At 38.8% G+C, this 21,756-nt stretch overlaps 2 protein-coding genes across 2 annotated transcripts; both read left to right on the top strand.

Annotated features, from left to right (window-relative positions):
* The first annotated feature begins 620 nt into the window (after nucleotides 1–620).
* On the top strand, nucleotides 621–3,591 carry nenf (neudesin neurotrophic factor). Its single transcript, XM_072365187.1, has 4 exons — nucleotides 621–830; nucleotides 935–995; nucleotides 1,141–1,244; nucleotides 2,632–3,591. The coding sequence occupies exons 1-4, from the start codon at nucleotides 645–647 to the stop codon at nucleotides 2,806–2,808; spliced, it is 528 nt and encodes a 175-aa protein (XP_072221288.1). The 5' UTR covers nucleotides 621–644; the 3' UTR covers nucleotides 2,809–3,591.
* Nucleotides 3,592–6,543: 2,952 nt separating this feature from the next.
* ezra (ezrin a) lies at nucleotides 6,544–21,520 on the top strand. The gene is given in 15 exon segments (XM_072364745.1): nucleotides 6,544–6,721; nucleotides 8,482–8,569; nucleotides 10,691–10,782; nucleotides 11,274–11,548; nucleotides 13,104–13,187; nucleotides 13,679–13,825; nucleotides 14,247–14,343; nucleotides 15,789–15,952; nucleotides 16,069–16,199; nucleotides 18,076–18,236; nucleotides 18,685–18,777; nucleotides 19,708–19,785; nucleotides 19,787–19,814; nucleotides 19,817–19,962; nucleotides 20,775–21,520. Coding segments are annotated over 15 exon segments (1,761 nt in total). The 5' UTR covers nucleotides 6,544–6,709; the 3' UTR covers nucleotides 20,940–21,520.
* The last annotated feature ends 236 nt before the right edge of the window (nucleotides 21,521–21,756 follow it).

A 21,756-nucleotide genomic window follows, 5' to 3' on the forward strand; every position in this document is an offset into this window, starting at 1 on the left:
GATATGACACCTTTTCTGCTAATATCTCTTTGGGAATCACCATGTTGGCACAAAAATACTGGTTCATGCATGCCAAACTATACTGTGTTTGTGTATCTATTTATAGATGTGACTAATGAAATGAGAACAAATGATATGTCTTTGCCACAAGCGGCGAGTAACGAGTCTAACAGCAAAACTTAAACTTTGCTCTTTTCCACATTGTCTGTTATGTGTGGAATACCGGTTCATTCCTTTAGTTATGTGCCTTTGTTATGCTTAAATGATTTATAGGTCAGTGTGGAGTGATTTAGCAAACAAACAGGTTTATCTGAAAATGGTCAGTTCGAAAGCAGCCAAAGTCCAAACCAAAAAAATCAAAAGACCAGAAAGCCTGGAGAACTACTACTCAAGACCACTTATAAAATTACTAGAAAGTCTGGCTTCTTAGCAAGCATAAAAATAAATAAGACTTTTGGACAATTATGTATAAAAACAAAATGGACACTCTTCACAAACACAAAACTTCGCTTTTAAAAAAGATATCCTTCACTATCAAGGTGATACTGTTCGTAGGATACGGTTTCATAAACAATGTTAAGAAAGCTATCCTTAAAATGTCCGAGGGTTCATAAATGCAGCACCAGCAGTGCACAGGGAAGTGAATGGAAGAGTTTCCGTATGAAACTCGTCCAAACAACGATCCTGCCATGGCAACAGCGCAGATATGCGTCCTGTTCATAGTCCTTTGTGCGACTTTAGCGGAAGATATTAAATTAAAATTCAAACCGGCAACGAAACCTGTGCGGCTGTTCACTGAGGAGGAGCTGAAGCGATACGACGGCAGTGAGGTAAAGTTGTGACCCCTTATTCACGTGTATTCTTGAGTATGAGCTTGTTTGTGCAGTGATAATGATTTATCTCTACTTTCTGTGGTATCCCCTCCCTGTTTTAGGAGGGCCTGTCTATTTACATGGCAATAAAAGGAGTGGTGTTTGATGTCACCACGGGAAAAGGTAGGTGGCTTCAAATCTGTGTGCACGTGAAGGATGACATTTTCAAATGAGACAGTTCCTCAAAAGTAAATGTGCACAGTTATGATGGAGCCCAAAAGAGAAACCAGACCAAGCCTCTTTCCACTCATTTAGAATGTCTTTGCAGAGTTTTATGGAAAGGATGCTCCATATAACGCCCTGGTGGGAAAGGACTCCACTCGTGCAGTGGCCAAGATGTCTCTTGACCCAGCGGACCTGACATCAGATATAGTGAGTTTGGTTAGGCAGCGAAACCACCTTACCACACCACACTTAGTTGTTGAAAAGAAGTGCCTTGTTTTGCTCCTGTGGGTGGAGAGCACTGTTATCTGACACCGTGTGGAGCTGCATAAACATGGTGAAACTGTACAATTTCACGTGAATGCACCATTCTTGCAGGCACTTCCATATATATATATATAATTGTGGGCAGACTGTTTCCATAATATTTCATGATTTTAAAGTTTCAGACGAGTCTCAAGCCAGAACTTGGGAACGACTCGTGTTGACCATGTTCCAGTTTGAAGTAAGAAAACCAGAGGGGTTTGTTCACATACTCTTAACTGACCAACCTTGCTATTATCAGGCATTTAAGCTGATAATACAACATTACGATGCTGTAGTGATGTGTTCACTGATAGAGTTTTGACAGTACTGTGTAAATGACTGATTTATTGAGGCACAGGCTGGGAAACATGCTAATAGAAAGCTTATTACTGTAGCTCAAACTAGTTTTTGTGCGCAGGGCAGCCATGTTGGATTTTTAGGTCAGAACTGGTGAGGTTTCTCCTAATCTCCAAGTCAGAAACCCAATTTAGAGCAGCGTTATATTTAATTTTACCTAGTCGGAGCTTGGAAAGTCTAACATCCCTGATCAAATAGAACGCTCCAGGAGGTCTGTGCCTTTCATGCTGTTGCCATGGTTGCTCCTACTAAAAACAAGGCTTTGGAGCCAGTATAGCATCACATCAGCTCACCACAAGGCAGCAGACATAGGCTTGAATGAGTGTATGACATGGAATAAATGGGCATTATGTCGCTTTCGTTTCATATCTGAGTGGTCATTCTTACATGCTCAGCTTTAGTCCTCAACTTATATTTAGGCATTCTGTCAGATGATTAACGTAGCTTGCGAACTTCAATTTTCCTACAGCAGAAACAGAAAAAATGTGTAAAAGAACATTTATTTGCCACGTTGGCCTCGCTACCCCCCTGGGGCTTCAGTTCCTTTAGACATTTTTTCGCTGTTGCTAAAAATGTTTGGCATTCTCTCTTTTTCTGTGGATTAAAAATAAACATTATAAATAGAATAAAGCGTTAACTGATTAAGTTTGTGTGCTTTTGCACTTGGCTTGTGGAATGTTGTTTCCAAGATGTGCTAATAGTGATAACTTTCCCCACTGCGAGTGTGAAAATGTGCTTTAATTAGCTGAACTAAAAAAAGCCTCAATAAACACAACTGATTTGTCCCAGTGTTCTCTACAGTCTGTCCTGCAGCCTTCATCCTTAGACTAATATGTCAGCAAAGGAGAATCTGACAGCCCAAAGCCCTTCTGACAATGACAAAAAAAGGACCATCCAAAGTAATAATAAAAGCCCCTGTTTTTTCCTTCCACAGGCGGGCCTCACTGAGGAGCAACTGAACTCTCTGGATAGCATATTTGAAGGGACATACAAAGCCAAGTATCCCATTGTTGGCTACACTGCATCACGAATCCTCAAGAAGGATGGAAGTCCCAACGAAGACTTCAAACCAGAGGACCAGCCTCATTTTCAAATCAAAGATGAGTTTTAATCTCATCCCACCTCTTTATTTTCCCCTTAAGACGGCCGTGTTACGGAGTCTCCTGTTTCCTGGTGTACACACATGTTCACTCAGAAGATTTTGCCATTTCAGTACCTCTTATTAAATGTCAGATGACGCAAGTTTGTAAAGATTCCTTTCAGGCACATTAACAACAAGTTGACTTATGAAGTCAGTGTTTTTAATGCTGCAGTTTCAGAGTTTCCATGTTGCACTTCTGTAAGCTTGATGCTAATGTACTTGTGCTGACGCAGGGCTTTCACCCTCCACCAAATGAATGTCCTCCAGTCTGATGTCGTGTTTTGCGTAACAAAGCTCACCGACATGTAACAACCAACTCAAGACATTTTGGAGTCTGGATATACAGTAGCTGCTATTCGTTAAAAGCGATTGCTCAGATCATTTCCTACATTTATCAGAGCATGTGAAAAGCTCATTTAAAACCCCCACAAATGATGCTGCATTTATTTTGCCAAAGGACACAGATTTTCAGAGGTGCTCCAACTACTGATTTTAACAGGGTTTTTTTCTAAGTATCTGATTCATATTGGTGTAAAGTGTTATACTTTTGTCCAAAATTTTTTAATTTTAAAATAAACGCCTGACTTTGTTTTATAATGGGTAATAAATGATCATCAGAAGTGTTGTCGATGAACTTTCTGTGTTTCAGTTGTTTCAGCTGCCCCAGAGAAGTAACTGAAAACTGTGAAAGTTGCAGCTCGGTTAATGTTTACAAGATCAGAGTGAGTTCCATTTTTTCTCCACTGGATTTTTCTGTGTGTGGAGTTATCAATAAAATTAACCTTTCGGAGATAGTCTCATTTTAGCTTTACCACAAAATTAAAAATCCAACAAACTTCTGCTGTTACATTGGCACAAACGGCCAGTGATCACTCATGGAATCTCCAAACATACAACAGAAATGGCACATCCAGGCTTATATCACCTTATTTCTTTAGAACAAAGGTCAAAGTGGTTCAGGTGCTAAGACAGGTGATTGTCTTCGGGTGGAGCTGTGCGGCTTGCCCTGCTGGTGGCCATACTGGAGGGAAACCTGTCAGCTGTGTATGATAGGGACTGAGCCGATGGTCCTATGCTCAGTGAGCAGCTTGCCGCTGGGTTAAAAAAAGGAACAAGCTCTGGTTTTCATTTTAGAGTAGGTTGTGATCTTTATCTGGTGGAAGTCAGCCACCAGAAAGAATAGATGCCTAAAAAAGTAGGATTTCTCATGATTTAGATGAATAAATGAATATGTCCTCATTCAAAAGGGATTGGAAAGTGTTTAAAATCCATCTGTAAGGCTAATGGAGTTATTACTGCTGATATATAAGACAACTTGGCAAGCGTCCAGCAATTTGACATCTAAATCTGCGTTTGTGCAATTATGTGTCAAATCAAAACGGTTGTCCCAAATCAAATGAGATAATAATTACAGTTTATGAACAATTCACAGCTCCACATTAAGGATCTCCTTAAATTTAGTGACCCCATTATTTACTCTAAAATCTGTACCTTTCAGCACTGATGGTGCCTTTCATAATGTGGAAGTCGCCAGTTCTATATTCACTAATGCACCACTATACCATCAGAGATGGTATGGTGGTGAGAGTTTATCAAAATCAAGTCAAATATATATCAAATATATATAAAATATATATCAAAAGTATTGCATTATTCTCTTTAAGTATTTGTGTTTTTTATATTTTCTGCTGTCTAAAAGATATTTATTACCAATATCACTCACTGTAACGGTATATTTGCACTTTGTTCAGACCTGATAGCATACGGTTGAAGAGGGCAACACACAAGCAGTCAAACTTCTGTCATTAACTTCTTCTCCCACGAGTTTCAAATCACACCATTGACTCAATTCTCACATATAGTTGATAAAACCAAACCTTTTTACTTAGTCTGGCACATAAAGGATAAAGCTTGTTAAAGTCGATAAACCCATCAAATGAATCATTAAACTCATGTACATTTCTTTCAAAACCCTGACAGAATTTCTTGTTGCAATCATGGATGAAAGTGGATTAAACGAAAACCGAGAGAAGATGTTTGTGTAATCTAGCTATGAAGAGTATTCAATCATCAGTCAATAACCTGTCTGTGCATATCAATGTTTGATGCAAATGCTAATGTCTCAGACACTGTAGCAGTTTGTACACCAATTAAGTAGTCTAAGCAGCCTCATGCTTTTTGGAAATGTGTTCCATTTTCCTTTTTGTGCCTTTCAAAAGGACATTAGATTCTACATCACACAAGAACGTGTCGACAAGTTCATCCTGCAGCCATGCATGGGCAGCCACAATCTATACATATGCTGCCGTATGGATGACAGCATCGAAATGCAGCAATAAAAGGCTCAGGCCAGTAAGGAAGAATATGTACACGGGCTAAGTTTAACAATAAATAAAAACATAGAGCTGGTATATGAATATGGACAGTTATAGACAAGTCTCCCATTTTCTCTTTACTTAACCAGAATCATGAGCAAAATGTGTAATACACGCGCATGAAGGGAAGAAAATCTATCGTCCTTTTTCACTGAACAGAAGGTTTACATTGTTCAGCATCAGCTGTGAGAGCTTTACTCTGCTACAGTCAATTTTAATATCAAGAGTTAGATGACGCAGACTTTTCACATTCCTTTCAGACATACTCAAAAAGGTGAATTGCTGAAGTCGCTATGCCTCTCACTTTACTGAGACGTCCATTGTTAGTGTTTTTGTGCTCAAGATTTCTGAAAGCTTTATGTTGGACTGCTCGTGATGACACATCAAATGAATGTGCTCTTTGTTCTGATGCATTGTTCAGCATAATGAGGCTCTAACGCCATGTGAAACAAACTAAACACATTTTTATTCTGCATATGCATATATAACTGTGACTGCAGGGAAACTTTTCTACATTTATCAGAGCACACATGAACGAGTAAACACCCCCAGACGGCACTGAATGTATTTTGCCAAAAGACACATACGTTTTCAGGACTTATTACAAGCATTGTACTGTGTGTCTCGTTTTGTCTGAAATATTTATACAAAGTGGTGTGAAGCGCCGAAATAAAGTAACAAATTATAGAAAAATTGCAGATTGATTCTTTTTTGGGATCTACACTGCGTTTGTTTCAACTTTACTATGTCTAACAGCGAATAGAATAAGGATGCAACTGAAAAATCTGCTGCTCCATTATTGTTTAGACCTACCCAGAGTGTGCCTCGCCTCCCACCTGGTGGTACCTCGGAAAGCTTTCAGCACCTCTATGATCCTGAACTGGATAAAGCAGGAATAGAAAATGAACGAATGATCAGCCTTAGAAGATCAGAGTCAGTCCATTTGTTCTCAACTTGATCTTTGCTTTTGTAGAATTACAAATGAAATCTATAATTTATGTCTCAGAGTTAGCCTTATTTAGGTTTTACCACAAAACAACAGCAACAAAACAAGATAGAAACAAGCTCCTGCTGTTACATAGATACAATGTGCTTATGACAACTCATGAGTCCCTTCTGTCACCTCCAAACAAGCAACATAAATAGCCCATCCGGGTCTATATAGCCTCATGTTCTCCGGTCAAAGGTCTCAGCGGTTCAGGTGTTGGGATGGGTGATTGTCTTTGGGTGGAGCTGAGCGTCTCACCCTGCTTGTGACCACACTGGGGGTAAACCTGCTAGTTGTGTATGATAGTCACCAAGTCAATCCTCCTACGTCACTGTGAGCGATCTCCTGCCGAGTTCAAAGGACACAAGCCCTGCCCGTGAGCCTGAAAGCGACAGCGCAGCTGAAATCTTTATCAGGTGTAGGTTTTCCTGAGAGTCGGACACTGCAGCCTCGGTCAGCCTGGGAAACACTTTCTTCTGTTGGAGCTCATCCAAAGACCGCAGCCAAGATGCCAAAGACGGTAAGATTCCCACTTTTTCAAATCCCTTATCAAATGTGTCATTGAAATGCTTCTTCCTGGTTAGAGAAGAGCGAGGTGGGGTTATAAATCCATCTACGAGGTGTTGTGAATTATCTATGTGAATGTAACTACGAATAAAGACCACAGAGCACAATAGAACTTTAAGGATCACTTATTTACATCCTGGTAGTTTTAATCCCTTATCTAACATCTTTTCCAAGAGTCAGCACTCCTTCTTGGCATTTACTCATTAACTAAAAGTAGAGTTTGACCCACACTGCACATTCCTGACAGAAAATGCTGCTAAAGTGCTGTTTCAGGCTACAAACAGGCTGTGTTTTGTGTCTTTGTTCATGCAGATAATGATATCTATCACAGTAATATCCTTCGGTGACTCTGGAGTGATTTCTAAAAGTAAAAAATGAACATCCTTAGCAACTCATGACTATGTAATTTAACTGTTTTGCTCATCAGATTCTTTTTTAAAACCATCTGAGGTTAGTAGTCTTTCATCTGAAATAAAGGAAACTCTTATGCAGTTCATGGTAAATCCTATATTTTCTCCGGTTAAGTTACTCAAGTGTTCAGCATCTGACTGGAGAACTGATAAGAGAGGTTGTCCTGTGCATTACAACAGCAGCTCTGTGCTTGTATTGTAACTCCAAGGAGAAAACCTCCATTTAGAGGTTATGCTGACATTTCCCTCAATTTCACTGACATTATACTAACTTCAGACAAATCTCATGAATTGCTTGTGATGATCTGGAAACTCCTTAGAACTTTATGCAACAGCCATTTTAAGGCATTTTTTTCAAAAGCTGTTAAATATGATTGTATGAAAAGTTCCATTACAACAAATCAAAGAACCCTGCAAAGTTCAGTTTAGCAACATACTGATTAACTGTGATGGATTACTGCTTCTGTAATGATGACATCTCCAGTGAATGATTTGAAAAGAGGTCAGGCTGTGGCAGCCAGAAGTGAGGAATGTATCAGCAGGAAGTCAAGTAGTGAAGAAGTTTTCTTACACATGTTGCCATGTAAGGAGTAATCGATAAAGAAACCAGGTGGTGGGTCAATATATGGATGTTCCATTTGCTGCTGCCAAAGTTTTAGTAGGTTTATCTTTACGACACCAGGGGTGTGTTCTGGTATAACTTCATAAAACAATTGTGTAACTGCAGCAAGCTCAATCTAGCCATCAGGCAGGGGTCATGTACTCTGAGATATACTGAGAGTAACAGCAAGTTGTTGTTTTTTTTGCGGAGATCTTGTCCATAAATACTTGAAGGTGACATTTATGTTTCAGTAATAATTATTTTTGTCATAAAGCAGGCTGATCCTAATGGCACAGCCTACAGTGAACCTGGCGAAAAACGAGTATTTTGATCAATTAATCTGCTGATGTGCAATCTTGTGGCACCTCACAGTGGTAGTCCAAAGTCTGCTGAGATAGTGAGCAATTATGGTTTATGAATAATCCACTTCACAGCCCAATGTTAAAAGGCCTCCTTCACTCAAATCACTCCATTATTTTGGTCTTCCTACGCTAGGATTTGTTTATTGTTATGAAATCATAAGCCAATTAGGATTGAACTGAAATACCTTTGATTGATGGAAGAGAAAAAAAGAAAGCAGAAATAAGATGTGAACCATCTTATTTACAATATTTCACCACCTGGTTCTTCAATGTGTATTAAAACAGAAAAATCTTTTTCGTCATGTGACTAAATGGCCTTTTTTAAATTTTTGGGCTGCAGATCAGCGTTCGCGTCACCTCGATGGACGCAGAGTTGGAGTTTTCCATCAAATCCAACACAACAGGTTTCCAGCTCTTTGAACAGGTCTGTATAGTTCAGTTCATAAAGCACATTGTTGTTTCATATGAAACACATGGGGGCTGGATTTGGACTGACAGCTTCAGTTTTCACGTTTCAACTCCCTTTAACTCTGTTCTGTTCATGTGTAAAAAAATATGAAAGGTATCTAATCTAACACAGGCCAGAGGCAAGTGAAAAAACATACTGATTTGAAGTGTTCATATTTGAAGTGACTTAGAACTGAAGAAGCCTTTCAGATGAGAGGTGAAACGTCCCCAAGAACCAAGAAAAATAAGTCCAGTTGCAGCTCATTCAAGCTGTTAGGAAAACAAGCAACTTTATTGCTGAAACTAACAACAGGAACAGCCAAAGCAGGCAAATTACAATTGGAATGATCAGGCATTACCAAGAAAACAAACCTCCAAGCAGTGGAATAAAAAATTCAAAAAGCAGTATTTATACTGAGGGAGAAAACGACTAACAAACGGCAGGGGATGGTGATTATCTAAACGTATCCAGGTGTGAAACAAGAACAGGAAGTAAGCTTCACAGAAAACACAAGCTGCCGTTCTCTACAAAATCAAAAAGGAAGCAAGAGCACAGAGATAGAAATCAGAACAACAAAACACAGACCATGACACAGTTGAAATGTTTTTCTAACACTGTTTTTAATTTGAACTACATTCTATGTTGTATGGAGAGTTTATTTTGCAATAGTGAGTCTATTATGAAAGATCAAATAATCAAATAATCTTCATTCAAGAATGAAAAATGTATAATCTTCAAGAAACAGGCAACTATTGCTTTAAAGGTGACATATCATGGAGAAAAATAACCCAAAACACAACCCTGGAATTTTTTGTGCCCCTTTGTTTGAAAGTTAACGAGCCATTCTGAGTTTCAGTTCAAATCTACATCACTCTTCAAGTTCACGCCACCTCCTCTGCTATGCCTCAACCTCTGAGCCACACCCTAACATCCACCCTGCGAGGCCAAAGAAGCCATTTGTACATTTATTTTTCTTAATTAGCAGTTGCTAATGCGAACGGTTTAGGTAATGAAGATCCCATGCCAACTACTTAGAAGTATTTACTGTTACTTTTTGAAAGAGTAACATTACTTTTATACCATTACTTTGTTAATGCAATGCTTTCTGGTTGAGCGGTTTCTGTCATTTGGGCAATCCGCAGCTGTGTGGATAAGACACACCACACTGATCCTCTCCTCACTCTCGCTACTGCAGCTATTGCTGTGTTTAGGGTATGACAGGAGGAATAGCTTAAATATGTTGGCATTTGTGCTTCCTCGTCATGTTTCAATGACATTTAGACACAATGTGACTCGCCAAGGCGACACTGTGTTCTTAGCGAATGCACGAACACACAGAAAGTAGCCCTTGATCATGTTGCAGTGTTGTTGGTTGAACCTCTCCAGTAGTTCCTTGACTCCACTTCAAACTGATATTAATTCCACAGTTCTGTCAGAGATAGTCACTTTCTGATCAGAGCATACTGTCAACTCTCGACCCTCAGCGACTTGGGGCGGTAGCTGGTGAGCTCAGCAGAGGGGTTGAGCACTTTGTGAAATCTCTCAGATAAAGTACAGTGCGAAAGAGTGATCTTTGTGTGAATCTTCACATTCTTGTGTATATGTTGTGTAGTGCTTTAGATATTTGTATGTCTTTATTTCAGATAGTAACAAGGAGGCAGAAGAAACTTAATTGAGATGTAATAAAGTAATTTCTTAAAATCCTGCTTGAGATCTTTTCTATTGCTTTGTACTATATTTCATAGCAGAAAACTATAATACAACTAAATATGTATTCCAATGAGTGGAAATGAAGCTCATTTCATTCTTTGTTAATCACATTGTTAACTCTGCTTTAACTGAGTGCATAAATGCTATTAGTAAACTTTGGCAATCCTATATGATAAAAACTCAGTGCCTTATATACTGGAAAAAGAAGATGTATTATCAATAAGAAGACAGGTGACGAGCGTGATGTCCTCTCTCATGAGGTTTACTATTTGAGCCTTGCTCCCAGCAGAGGCACAGCTTTGTTATAAAGGGCTTCTGAAGCTTTACCGGCTGTTTGGGATGTTGGTCTCCATGTCTTAACTCTTCTCTTTCTCTTTTCATCCTCAGTCAGCCAAGACCATCGGCCTACGTGAGGTTTGGTACTTTGGGCTGCAGTTTGTCGACATTTCTGGATCTAACATGTGGCTGAACCCTGATAAAAAGGTGAGTTTAACTGAGTTAATTAAGAAACTGTAATAGGAAAGTTTCCAGTTGTTTTGATGTCTGCTACAACATTCAACTCTTAGATTTGGGTGTTTTAATGAATATTTTTCACGATACAGTAGCCTTTTACTCTTTTTTTACTACACTCTGTCATATCTTTTCTTCTATTCTTTATAAAACCAATATATCCGTGTAGGTTTAGTTGTGATTTTTATGTGATACATTTTAAATGTTGTTATTTATTTCTTACAGCAAAGGTCTGAAATACATTGTTACACTTAGAGTATACAAATTTCTTGTTTTTTACCCGTAGTATCAGCTACCCTGTTGGAGTCAGTCCTCATATATAGAATGTGTAGATTCCAGACATAGTTTCTCTACTCAGCTGTCTGTGTTAAAATGTAACCAACCGTAATTGCACCACATTCTCAAAGGCCATATCATCTGTCTGTTCTTTTCAATTGTATTCTCTTTTTTAATCATATGTGTAGGTTATGTCTCAGGGTGTGAAAAGAGAGGTTCCTCTGCAGTTCAAGCTCAGGGTTAAGTTTTACCCCGAGGAAGTGGCTGATGAGCTGATCCAGGACGTCACCAGGAGGCTTTTCTTCCTCCAGATCAAGGAGGACATTCTGTCAGAGGAAATCTACTGTCCTCCAGAAACCGCCGTGCTGCTGGCCTCCTACGCCGTCCAAGCAAAGTATGGAGAGTACGAAAAGTCGGTGCACCGCCCGGGCTACCTGTCCTCTGAGCGTCTGCTCCCCAAAAGGTCAGCTGATCTGTAGTACCTGGTTCAGAGCACTCTTCAAAGTTCACCTGTCTAATAGCCATTTTCAAGTCAGTGAAATTTTCTGTAATAATTTCATGCATCATAAAATAGAGGAAATATCATCAAAATAAGTTAAATAAGTTAAAAGGCCAAAAGACTTACATTTAAAATTCCATGAAAAATACTAAGAAACAGAACTCTGACGTGACCACATCACTCTGTATTTTCTTTATCCCATCTTTCCTTTGTCAGGTTTTGTGTCCAACGGTTCCACTTAGTCACAGTATTTTGAATGGTTGGTCGATATCTATTCACAGGATGGTTTCACAGCAGCTTCTGGAAACACTGTTGGGGACTTCTTCTCACCATTTTTCCACCATCTAAAATCTGTTTGATTCTATCATTTGATTAGTTATGAGTTGAAAAAGAAGAGGTTTTTTTCCATTCATTTTAAAATGTCATCTTCACACATTAATGTTGAATGCCATAAATATGAAGCTGTTTTAATATAGCTGAAGTGGTTCATCACAGTCAATTCTTTTAAAAGATTTTTTTTCTTTGTGCTTTTGGACGTTATTCGACAGTATCTAGACAGAAAGGGGATGAGGTGCAACAAAGGCTGAGGCTCGAACCTGGGCCTACTCACCTGAAAGTTGACTGTTTTCCAACTGACCATATTCATTTTTTAACAGAAAAATTATCACTTGGTTCTCTCTGGTCTACTGACAAATTAAACATTTGCATCACTCCTTTTTGATTTGAGCAAATTTGACATAGTTTTGTTTTGTTTTTTCATGTTTCTCAAATTCAGAGAATCAGTAATAACAGTCGAAGATGTCTGAAGTATGTCTGGCTGCGACTTGTAATTGGACCATCCAACTCCACCTCAGACCAATTTAACTAGTTTTGGTAAGAGTTAGTGGGGAGTGGCTTCTAATGTAACAGGAACAACCACTCTGATGTAGGCGGGGCTGGATGGTCTAACTCCTCCTTCCCACAGTAAACCAGAGATCAGCTGCTTAGAGTGTGAATGGAAGAACTAAAACAGCGATTTGTTAGTATGAATTAGTAAATATAAATGATACAGTTTGGTAAACAGAGAATTTATTACAGTGAAAGGTGCAATAATGTAACTAACTGAAATTCACCTCAAATATTGAATTGATCAGTGTCTCAGAAAGACAGTCGTTCCTTAATAAAAGTCTAACATTAGACAGGAATCTACAATGAAGAAGCTCCTTCTCACTGGGGGGAGCACACATTAATGAGTTCCGCACTCTTTACTGATAAATCACTTTGCCATCAGTGTTACTCTGTTTGAATAACAGACAGACATCCTCACTGAATTAAAACCTTCACACCGGAGAAATGGTCCATTTTTAGTATCAAACCTGGAATCCTTCCAGCAAGTTATCAACCCATGTACAATTGACTCAAAAAATAACTAAGGACAGGCACAGCAGTGCAGCATGTGTTTGATGTAGCTCTGCAAGTATACACAGACTGTTGACATTTTGTGCAGTGTGGGTTCCTGACAGCTTGTCCCTCCTCTTAGAGTGCTGGAACAACACAGGCTGTCAAAGGAGCAGTGGGAGGAGAGAATCCAGGCTTGGCACCAGGAGCACAAATTTATGCTGAAGTAAGTGAGGGCTCAAACTTTCATGCACATCCACATGACGTAATTGTTTTCCTCAGAGAGAGTCACCAGTTAATGAGGAAAACAATCCAAGTCAATATTTCTCATCAAGAACAACACACAATACATTTATTGCTCCACATATGGCTAAATGTGAGTCACTCCCTTGTTTAATGAGATGTTTAATGATAATGGATCATTAGCATCTTGAAATTCCAAAGTCTGTCTCGGCCATTAGAAATTATAATAGGGTCAATATTTAACATTTAGACTCGTGAAGGACTGAAACTGTTGGAATTGATATGAATAAAGGAAATATTTGATAATACATTAATCAAACTTTAACCTGAGCAACTTTTTCTTAATTGGGGACCAAAACACAAGTGAATTCTTTTTTCTGAGGTCAACCACAAATAGTTGTAATCTACTTTGTTTTTTTTCACATAATAGAGTGAAGGCTGAAGTAGTATAGTGAACTGTGTCCATTTTAACAGGGAAGAAGCAATGATTGAATATTTAAAGATCACTCAGGACCTGGAGATGTACGGCGCCAACTACTTTGAGATCAAGAACATGAAGGGCACAGAGCTGTGGCTGGGGGTCGATGCCCTGGGGCTCAACATCTATGCAAAGGATGACAAGTAAGATTAATTAAGCATTTGTAGCATAGCAACATATTTATGTTTTAATTAACGTCAATCAGGAGGTCATCTCACACATATTTATTTTTTGGTAGTCTCTATTATCTGCTGTCTGAACAGCTGGGTTTCATTACTATCATCACTCACTGTAACTATATATTTGCAGTGTTCAGCCCTTGTAGCCTACAGATATAGACACAAGGGCAACACACGAGTAGTCAAACCTCAGTCATTCACCTCACCCGCCTTTCATCTCTCCAGGTTATGTTTTCAGTCACACGTCTGACCACGTGGATGTTGTTTTTAAAAAAGGCCATTGACCTAATGATCTCGTTTCCCTTACAACATGCACTCAAAAGCTCTCACTGTCCTGGTGCCCTGTATATTGATCCCCTCCTTCCTTCTCTTTAAACCCTTCTAGGCTGACACCAAAGATTGGATTTCCTTGGAGTGAAATCAGAAACATTTCTTACAATGACAAGAAATTTATCATCAAGCCATTAGAGAAGAAAGCCCCTGTAAGTATTTCATAAGTGGAATATTCCTCTGTAGTGAGGGTGTGTAAATGTGAGCTAAGCTACAACCCCAAATCTGAATAAGTTGGGACAGTCATAGAGAATGCAAGTAAACAAAACAAAGAAAGAAAAAGATGTACAGTATATTTCTCTGGAATCTTGTCTAACCTTGTCAAAATAAACCAGAATATAACTAGTGAATATTTTGCATACTTAACACTGTCAGGATTCATGTTGAGCTCGAGGCAAAGAACCCAAACAGAGGACCACCGATGAAGGAGGCAAAGACAGAAAGATGGTTTTAGTCTTTAATAGACAAGAAACTGAGCGCATTGCTAGAGAAGGATAAGCAAGTATGAACAGAAAGTACAAGAACTTACAAACAGAACTAAGTGGACTGGCTGGCTGGCAGATGGATGAACGGACTGACTGACTGGAAAAAACCAACAGGAAATGACAACTACAATGATCTGGCAAATGACAATTGAGGTGACTGGAGAACTATAAACTGAGGACATCCAATGTTAATGATAACAAAGAGAATATATCACAGAGAACTGAAAATAGAACGCAAGGAATAAAGCTCAAAGCTCATGGACACAGAGCACTGACTAAACCAAGGCACTAAGAAATAACTAAACCAGAGAGTAACACATAAACCAAAAGACAAAAAACATGGATTATTACAAACTGTCAGAATGGTGAAAAAAGAGGTTTGATGCATTTTAGCATTGTCTTGCTGAAATATTCAAGATCTTCCCTGAAAAAAGCTGTCATCTGGATGTGTTGCTCTCCAACCTATATTTACCTTGATGAGATGCAGGCTTTTGAATTCCGCACTTCTTTGCATGATAGAGCTTTAACCTGCACTTGTGGATGGCACCGTGAACTGTGTTCATAGACAATGATTTCTGCAAGTGTTCCTGAGCCCATGAATTTTTTTCAATGAGAGAATAATGCCTGTTTTTAATACCGTGCTGCCTGAGGGCCCAAAAATCATGAGCATCATTTAGCGATTTTTGACTGTGTCCCTTGAGTACAGAGATTTAATTTTTTTCAGAATCTGTTGATATAATTTACTATAGATGGTGGAATATTCGAAGTTCAAAAGTTTACATTATGGAACATTATTCTGAAATTGCTTTGCAATTTGTAGATGTAGTTGTAGTAACTTTTTTGAGACGTGTGGCTGCCATCAAATTCAAGCTGAGCTAATATTATTCATGAAATAGTAAAATGTCTCACTTTTAGAATTTGATATATATTCCGTGTCATATTGTAATTTGGTAATAATTGTACTTGTTTTTAATCTAAATTGTACATGACATTCAAATTTTTGGGGAATTTGGGTTGCAAAACCACAGAAGCATTACAAAAAATGTCATTAAAAAAGGTTTATATAGTTGAAGAATCCTGTGTTTTTAAGAAATGTATTTTGTCATTCCAAGGACTTTGTATTCATCGCTTCACGACTTCGTATCAACAAGCGCATTCTGCAGCTGTGCAAGGGAAACCATGATCTGTACATGCGCCGCCGTAGGCCTGACAGCATAGAGATTCAGCAGATGAAGGCTCTAGCCAAAGAGGAGAGGCTGCAGAAGAAGATGGAAAGGTAGGCGAAAAAAGCGAGCTAATTCACAAAGGCTGACGATGAGGATATGTACTGTGAGGATGAGGATATGTACTGTATGTGCTGCGATTGAAGCTGGATTGTTTTGTATCTTGCAGGGATCAGCTGGAAAGAGAGAAGAAAAAGAGGGAGGCCATCGAGATGGAGAAGCAGCAGATGGAGAGAGAAAAGAAGGATCTAATGATGAAGCTCTACGAGTTTGAAGAAACAACCAAGAGAGCAGAGAGAGGTGAGAAATACTATATGTAAGCTGCCTCACTACAGAGATTATTAGTTACAGTAATGGAAAAAAAGCAAGTATAGCTTTTCTCAATTCTAAAGTTTCACATGTCCAGACTAAAAAGAGATGAATAAAGAATAAAGAATCATCTCCTACCAGATTAGGTCTTAAAATGAGATAAATACAACTTCATTGAACAACAACACATGACATATTACACTCATGACTCGTGTCATGTGTTGAACAAAAAAAACAAATTCAAAAGCATTTCCTGAACAACTAAGTTTAGCCTCACCGCTTCCTTAGGAATTGAGAGGGTAAGTACCAGCCAGGGTTTGATCACTGTATTATATAGGGGGAGTGCAGTGTTGTCCATTATGCTGAGCAGCTTTTGCAACAGGGGCTTTAAAGCAGTTCCAAGCACAGTGCCAACCCACGTCATCAGTTTGCTCATTTTCTATGAGTCACCGGCACTGATGCTGCTGCCTCAACTGATGGCTGCAAAGAGATTGCAGTCTCCACCGCAGACTTATAGAAGATGTGTACCATCTTGCTGCAAAATTTAATGTCTGCTCTGTCCTTCCCTGGTGACAGCCTCAGTGTTCCAGTTCAGTCTATTGTTCAGGCAAACACCAAGATATTTGTCATCCTCCGCCACCTCTGGCTCATCTCTCAGGATAGAAATTATGTCAGCTTATTCCTGGTCCTCTTAAAATCCACAGTCATCTTCTTTGTGTAATTTACATTCAAGATGAGGTTATTTTTCAAAGGCCACTAAGCGGTCAACCAGTTCCCTGTACTTAGCCTCTTGTCAATTACTGCCACAACCAACAGCAGCAGAGTTATCTGAGTATCTTTGGAGAACTCTGAGGTGAAGAAAATCGGTGAGAGTACAGTTCTCACTGGTGCTCCTGCGCTGCTGACCACCTTCTCAGACACACAACCCTTACAAACTTACAAACTGTGGGTATTTTGTCGGGTAGTTATTAATTCAGGTATTTCTGAATGACTCCACTCGTAGTAAAAGCCCTGTTTCTATTTATTGTAAAAAGGTTTTTTTACTGCCCTCTGCTGTTTATTTGGTTGACATATTTTTGGGAGAGCAGATGTGAATTTTCTTTTTCTGCTCCTTCAGTTTTTGCATTTACAGCTTTATTTAAGTTAATATTCTGTGATGTAATATGTACTGCATGCACGTTTAGCTTTAGTTATCACAAAGGCCCTCCAATTCACATCACATCTTTTTTTTTTTACATGTGGCTGAGATGTAAATAAATTAAAAAGTGAGAATGGTAAATGGACTTGTACTTGTACTTGTATAGCGCTTTTCTAGTCTAGCTGACCACTCAAAGCGCTTCACTACATGCCGCATTCACCCCACTCACACACATTCATACAGCACGTCTTAGGATATAACTATGTGCTTTCTAAGCATTCACACACATTCATACCCCCAATGATACACTGGGGGAGCAACGTGGGGTTCAGTGTCTTGCCCAAGGATGCTTTGACATGTATCCTGGGGAAGCCAGAGTCGAGCCACCGACCTTCTGATTGGTGGGCGACTGCTCTTCCTCCTGAGCTACAGCTGTCTGCTCAAGACAGTTGTGACAACATACATTCAACAAACAACAACTTTTCTCACTGAAAGAAAATCTATTTTATGTCATTTTTCCAAAGTTGTTATTAGCAAACGTTCCTGCCGTTTATTAGAATTTTTACTGTTGCAACATTTTTTGCCTTTTTTCTTTATAAATCTACAAATAATACCTTTTTAGGCCTCTAAATAGTTGTTGCAACCTGAGACTAAGGTAGAAGACAATGGCCCAATAAAAGCACAACAAACATGTATTAGAGTTTCCTCTGTGCTGACTCGGTCCCACAGAGCTTCAGGAGCAGCTGGAACGGGCCATGAGGCTGGAGGAGGAGAGGAGGAGGGTGGAGAAGGAGGCTGCCCGGCTGGAGGCTGAGAGGATGGAGGCAATAATTGCCAAAGAGGAGCTGGCCAGGCAAGCCGAGGACCAGATCAAGAGCCAGGAGCAGCTGGTGAGTGTACGGTGCACATGAGAAAAAGTCATGATTAATTGTAAACACACATTAGTTGTATTAGCTGCAGTTTGAATTAATAAATTCTCCAGCCTGTATGAGTCAAGTTGAAAAATAATCCATTAGAAAATGTCAAAAAATCCATTATGTCAACACTTTCATGACTGTATAGTATTCTATTAGGTCATTGTACCTGTAATGCAGAATCAGAATTTATAAATTAAGACATCTTTCAAGTAATCTGGGATATACTGTAAGTATAAGAACTGAATTTATCTATTCTAAAGGGAGAATGCTAGCAAAGGGTTTCATGATGTCCTTTTCTTTTCTGTTTATCATCATAAGATTGTAACAATATGTCCAGATAATCTAGGCTCAAGAGGTAAAGGGATGCATGCACACTGGCTTTTGTGTCTATCTAAACACTTTTCCTGCTGCTCTCCTTCAGGCTGCAGAGCTGGCTGAGTACACTGCAATGATCGCTCAGCTGGAGGAGGCCAAGAGAGAAAAGGAGGAAGAGGCTGAATCATGGCACACCAAGGTGAGTTTCCAACACGGGATCAAAGGATACTTGAGTTCTATAAAGTCCCAAGTTCTGTTTTTCTTGTTCTTATTTTTTTTTTTTTTTAATTAGTTTGTCTAAAGTACATCTAGTCAGAATTTTACCTGCAGTCAGAGCACACTCTTATTCTGTGAATCTATACTTGTGCTTAATAAATACATTTTTGTACATAGATAAGATATCCACAGTTTAAGTTGTATATCATGTGCCGTACATTAAATTGCTATCATGAAATAAGGAAGTTTGTTGGAGTGTGTATTGCTGCAACAACATTGTTGTTAGGCTCACAGGTGATTCTCCTCTCTTTGACCCCAGTAGTCTTCGGTGTTTTCACAGCATGACAGGCTTAAGACTTTGGCTGAAGCACTACCAAAAAAAGTATCAGTGGTGCGACTTTCAATGGAAAACCAAAAAAGCGAGTCGTAACATAATGGTAAAGCACCATTAAAACGAGCAAAACAGAAAACGTTCGCCTCCTCTAACTCCTCCTATGCAAAAATGATGTATATATAGAAATATAGTGAAACATAGTTGTAATTAAAGCAGGGAATTTGGAGAAAAAAAAATTTAATCCACTTTAAATGGATTAAAGTGTATCTACATTTGATTTTTCTTTTTCCTCCATGTTTTTTTTGCAATGAAATTCACAATACACATTACATTTGAATTCTCAAATTAATGGTTTCTTTTGATTTGAGGTTTAAAAATGTGTTCGTGGAGAAAGGATAAGACAGGTTTTACGAGAGCTTGATTTGTCCATAAAGTGGTCACAGTTATATGATACAGATTTAATATTATAAATATATATGTTTAGAGCTGACGCCACAGGATGTAAACTTTCATTTATTCTGAATGCCGCACATCGATTAACGTTGACATTCATCCCAATGTCTCTGTCTTTTCCGTCAGGCTGTACAAGTGGAAGAAAGTCTGCTGAAGACAAAGGAGGAGCTGCACACTGTGAAGAGTTCCTCCATCTCAGCTCCCGCTGTTGCTTCCTCCTCCTCCTCCTCCTCCTCAGACAGTGAGAGTGATCATGAGCACAGTGAAGAAAACAGCACCCACAGTGCTGAGCTGCATTCGCAGGGCATCAATGACCATCGTAAGGAGGAGGAGCGACTCACCGAGGCTGAGAAGAACATGCGCATTCAGAAACAGCTGAAGGTGAGCTCAGGGTTCCAGGAGATAGCTCAGATCCAAAAAGTTTACCACAGCTTAAATCTGTGTAAAATCCTCCTAATTTTTTGCAACATTAAGAAAAAAAAAGTTGAATATGTACTCATGTGCAATGGGAAAGGTCGTGCGTCTGTTTATGGTCATAAAAAAATCTGATTTTAATCACTACACTTTCATTCAGGGATCAGAAATTCAAAAGAACACAAAAATCATGACAAATATCTTGTTGCAGCCTACTGCAAAGACATTTCTCTTCTCTCCCCAGATATAAGATAAAATAGCTGTGATTTGTTAAACAGTGTAACCAAATGACCTTGAAATCACAGTCTGCTCCAGGTGAAGATGGTTTGAGACATAACTTGATGCCTAAAGTTTGAAAAAACATGCTTTGGGCCATGAAAAAGTTATTCTTTTGAAAGAGCCCATGTGATTGCCAACCACTGGTTAATAATTTTATCATGAAGGTCTACCAGGATAGATTCAGATATTTTGACTGTAATTGACTGTTTTTGACTCCCAATCTATACACTGTTGTACGCGCCTCTTATCACGGTCTTATCACTGTAATTTAGCAAGCAATGAGACACTAATAGAAACAAAGTTTAGATAGTATAACAATTTGTTTTTCATATCTTTAAAAACATAATTGCACTCTGTAACTTTATGGTCCCTCCTGCAAATGGCCAAGTCTGCCCTGATTGGTTAGGATCACAATTATATCACATGTATAAAGAGTCCACGGTAAGGTGGACACAAGATGTGCTCTTTTGATTTAATTACTGGTCGTAACTTCTCCACAGGACCTGAGCTCAGATCTGGCATACGCCCGAGATGACGACAAGAAGACCCATAATGATCTGCTCCACGCTGAGAACATCCGGGCTGGACGCGACAAGTACAAGACCCTTCGTCAGATCCGTATGGGTAACACCAAGCAGAGGATTGATGAGTTTGAAGCCTTGTAGAAACCCCAAAGACCTGAGGACCTCTCCCAAATACCTTATGAAGTCTAGACATATTTTAATTTAAGAAAAATGTAATGATGACAGCCACGTGTGATGTTAAAGACCCATTAAAAGCATGGAGTTCATCTGTGCAATATTTCTTTTTGTGAGTTGAAAGCACTCTGCTCTTTTGTCTTTTTTCTATTTCTTTTTTCTTTTTTGTTTGTTCTCAAACATTTTTAATAATTTGTTAAGTTCCATTTAAATATAAAGCTGAATAATCATGTATCACTTTGGACATAAGCTGTACTATATGAATGAAGCTTGTGTGAGGCGCACTGCTGGAAATATATAGGTTATTATAGCAATCAAAAGTTAACTTAATGTGCCTCTACAGTTGTTATTGTACCAAATAGAGGTGGTTGAATTTAGATTTATTTAATTAGGTCCCTATGCTACAAACGACTATTGATTAGTTTTTGGTTTTGTTTTTAGAAATGTACAAAGAAAAAGGCCTAACATGGTTTCTAAAAGCTCTTTGTCATGGCTTTGTACATAATGAATGCAAATTTGAGACAGAATAAAACCGATTAACAAAAGAAGTTTTGTTTTTCTTTGTCAACCATCTGATTATTTCACTGATCACCACAACACTGAAAATCTGTTTTGTATGCATTTGAGTTGGTGAGCAGTATCCTTTGTTGTCCTGATTAGAGTTGTTTTGTCGAGGCCCTTCACCTCTTAATGTACCTATAATGTTAGTTTGTCCTCAAGTGTGTCTCTTGATAATCTCACGTACATTAAAAGAGCAGCAGAAATTTCATGCTGAATTTCCTAA

This window comes from Leuresthes tenuis, unplaced genomic scaffold (assembly GCF_036924035.1).
Source record: "Leuresthes tenuis unplaced genomic scaffold, fLeuTen1.0.hap1 SCAF_15, whole genome shotgun sequence".
NCBI lineage: Eukaryota > Metazoa > Chordata > Actinopteri > Atheriniformes > Atherinopsidae > Leuresthes > Leuresthes tenuis.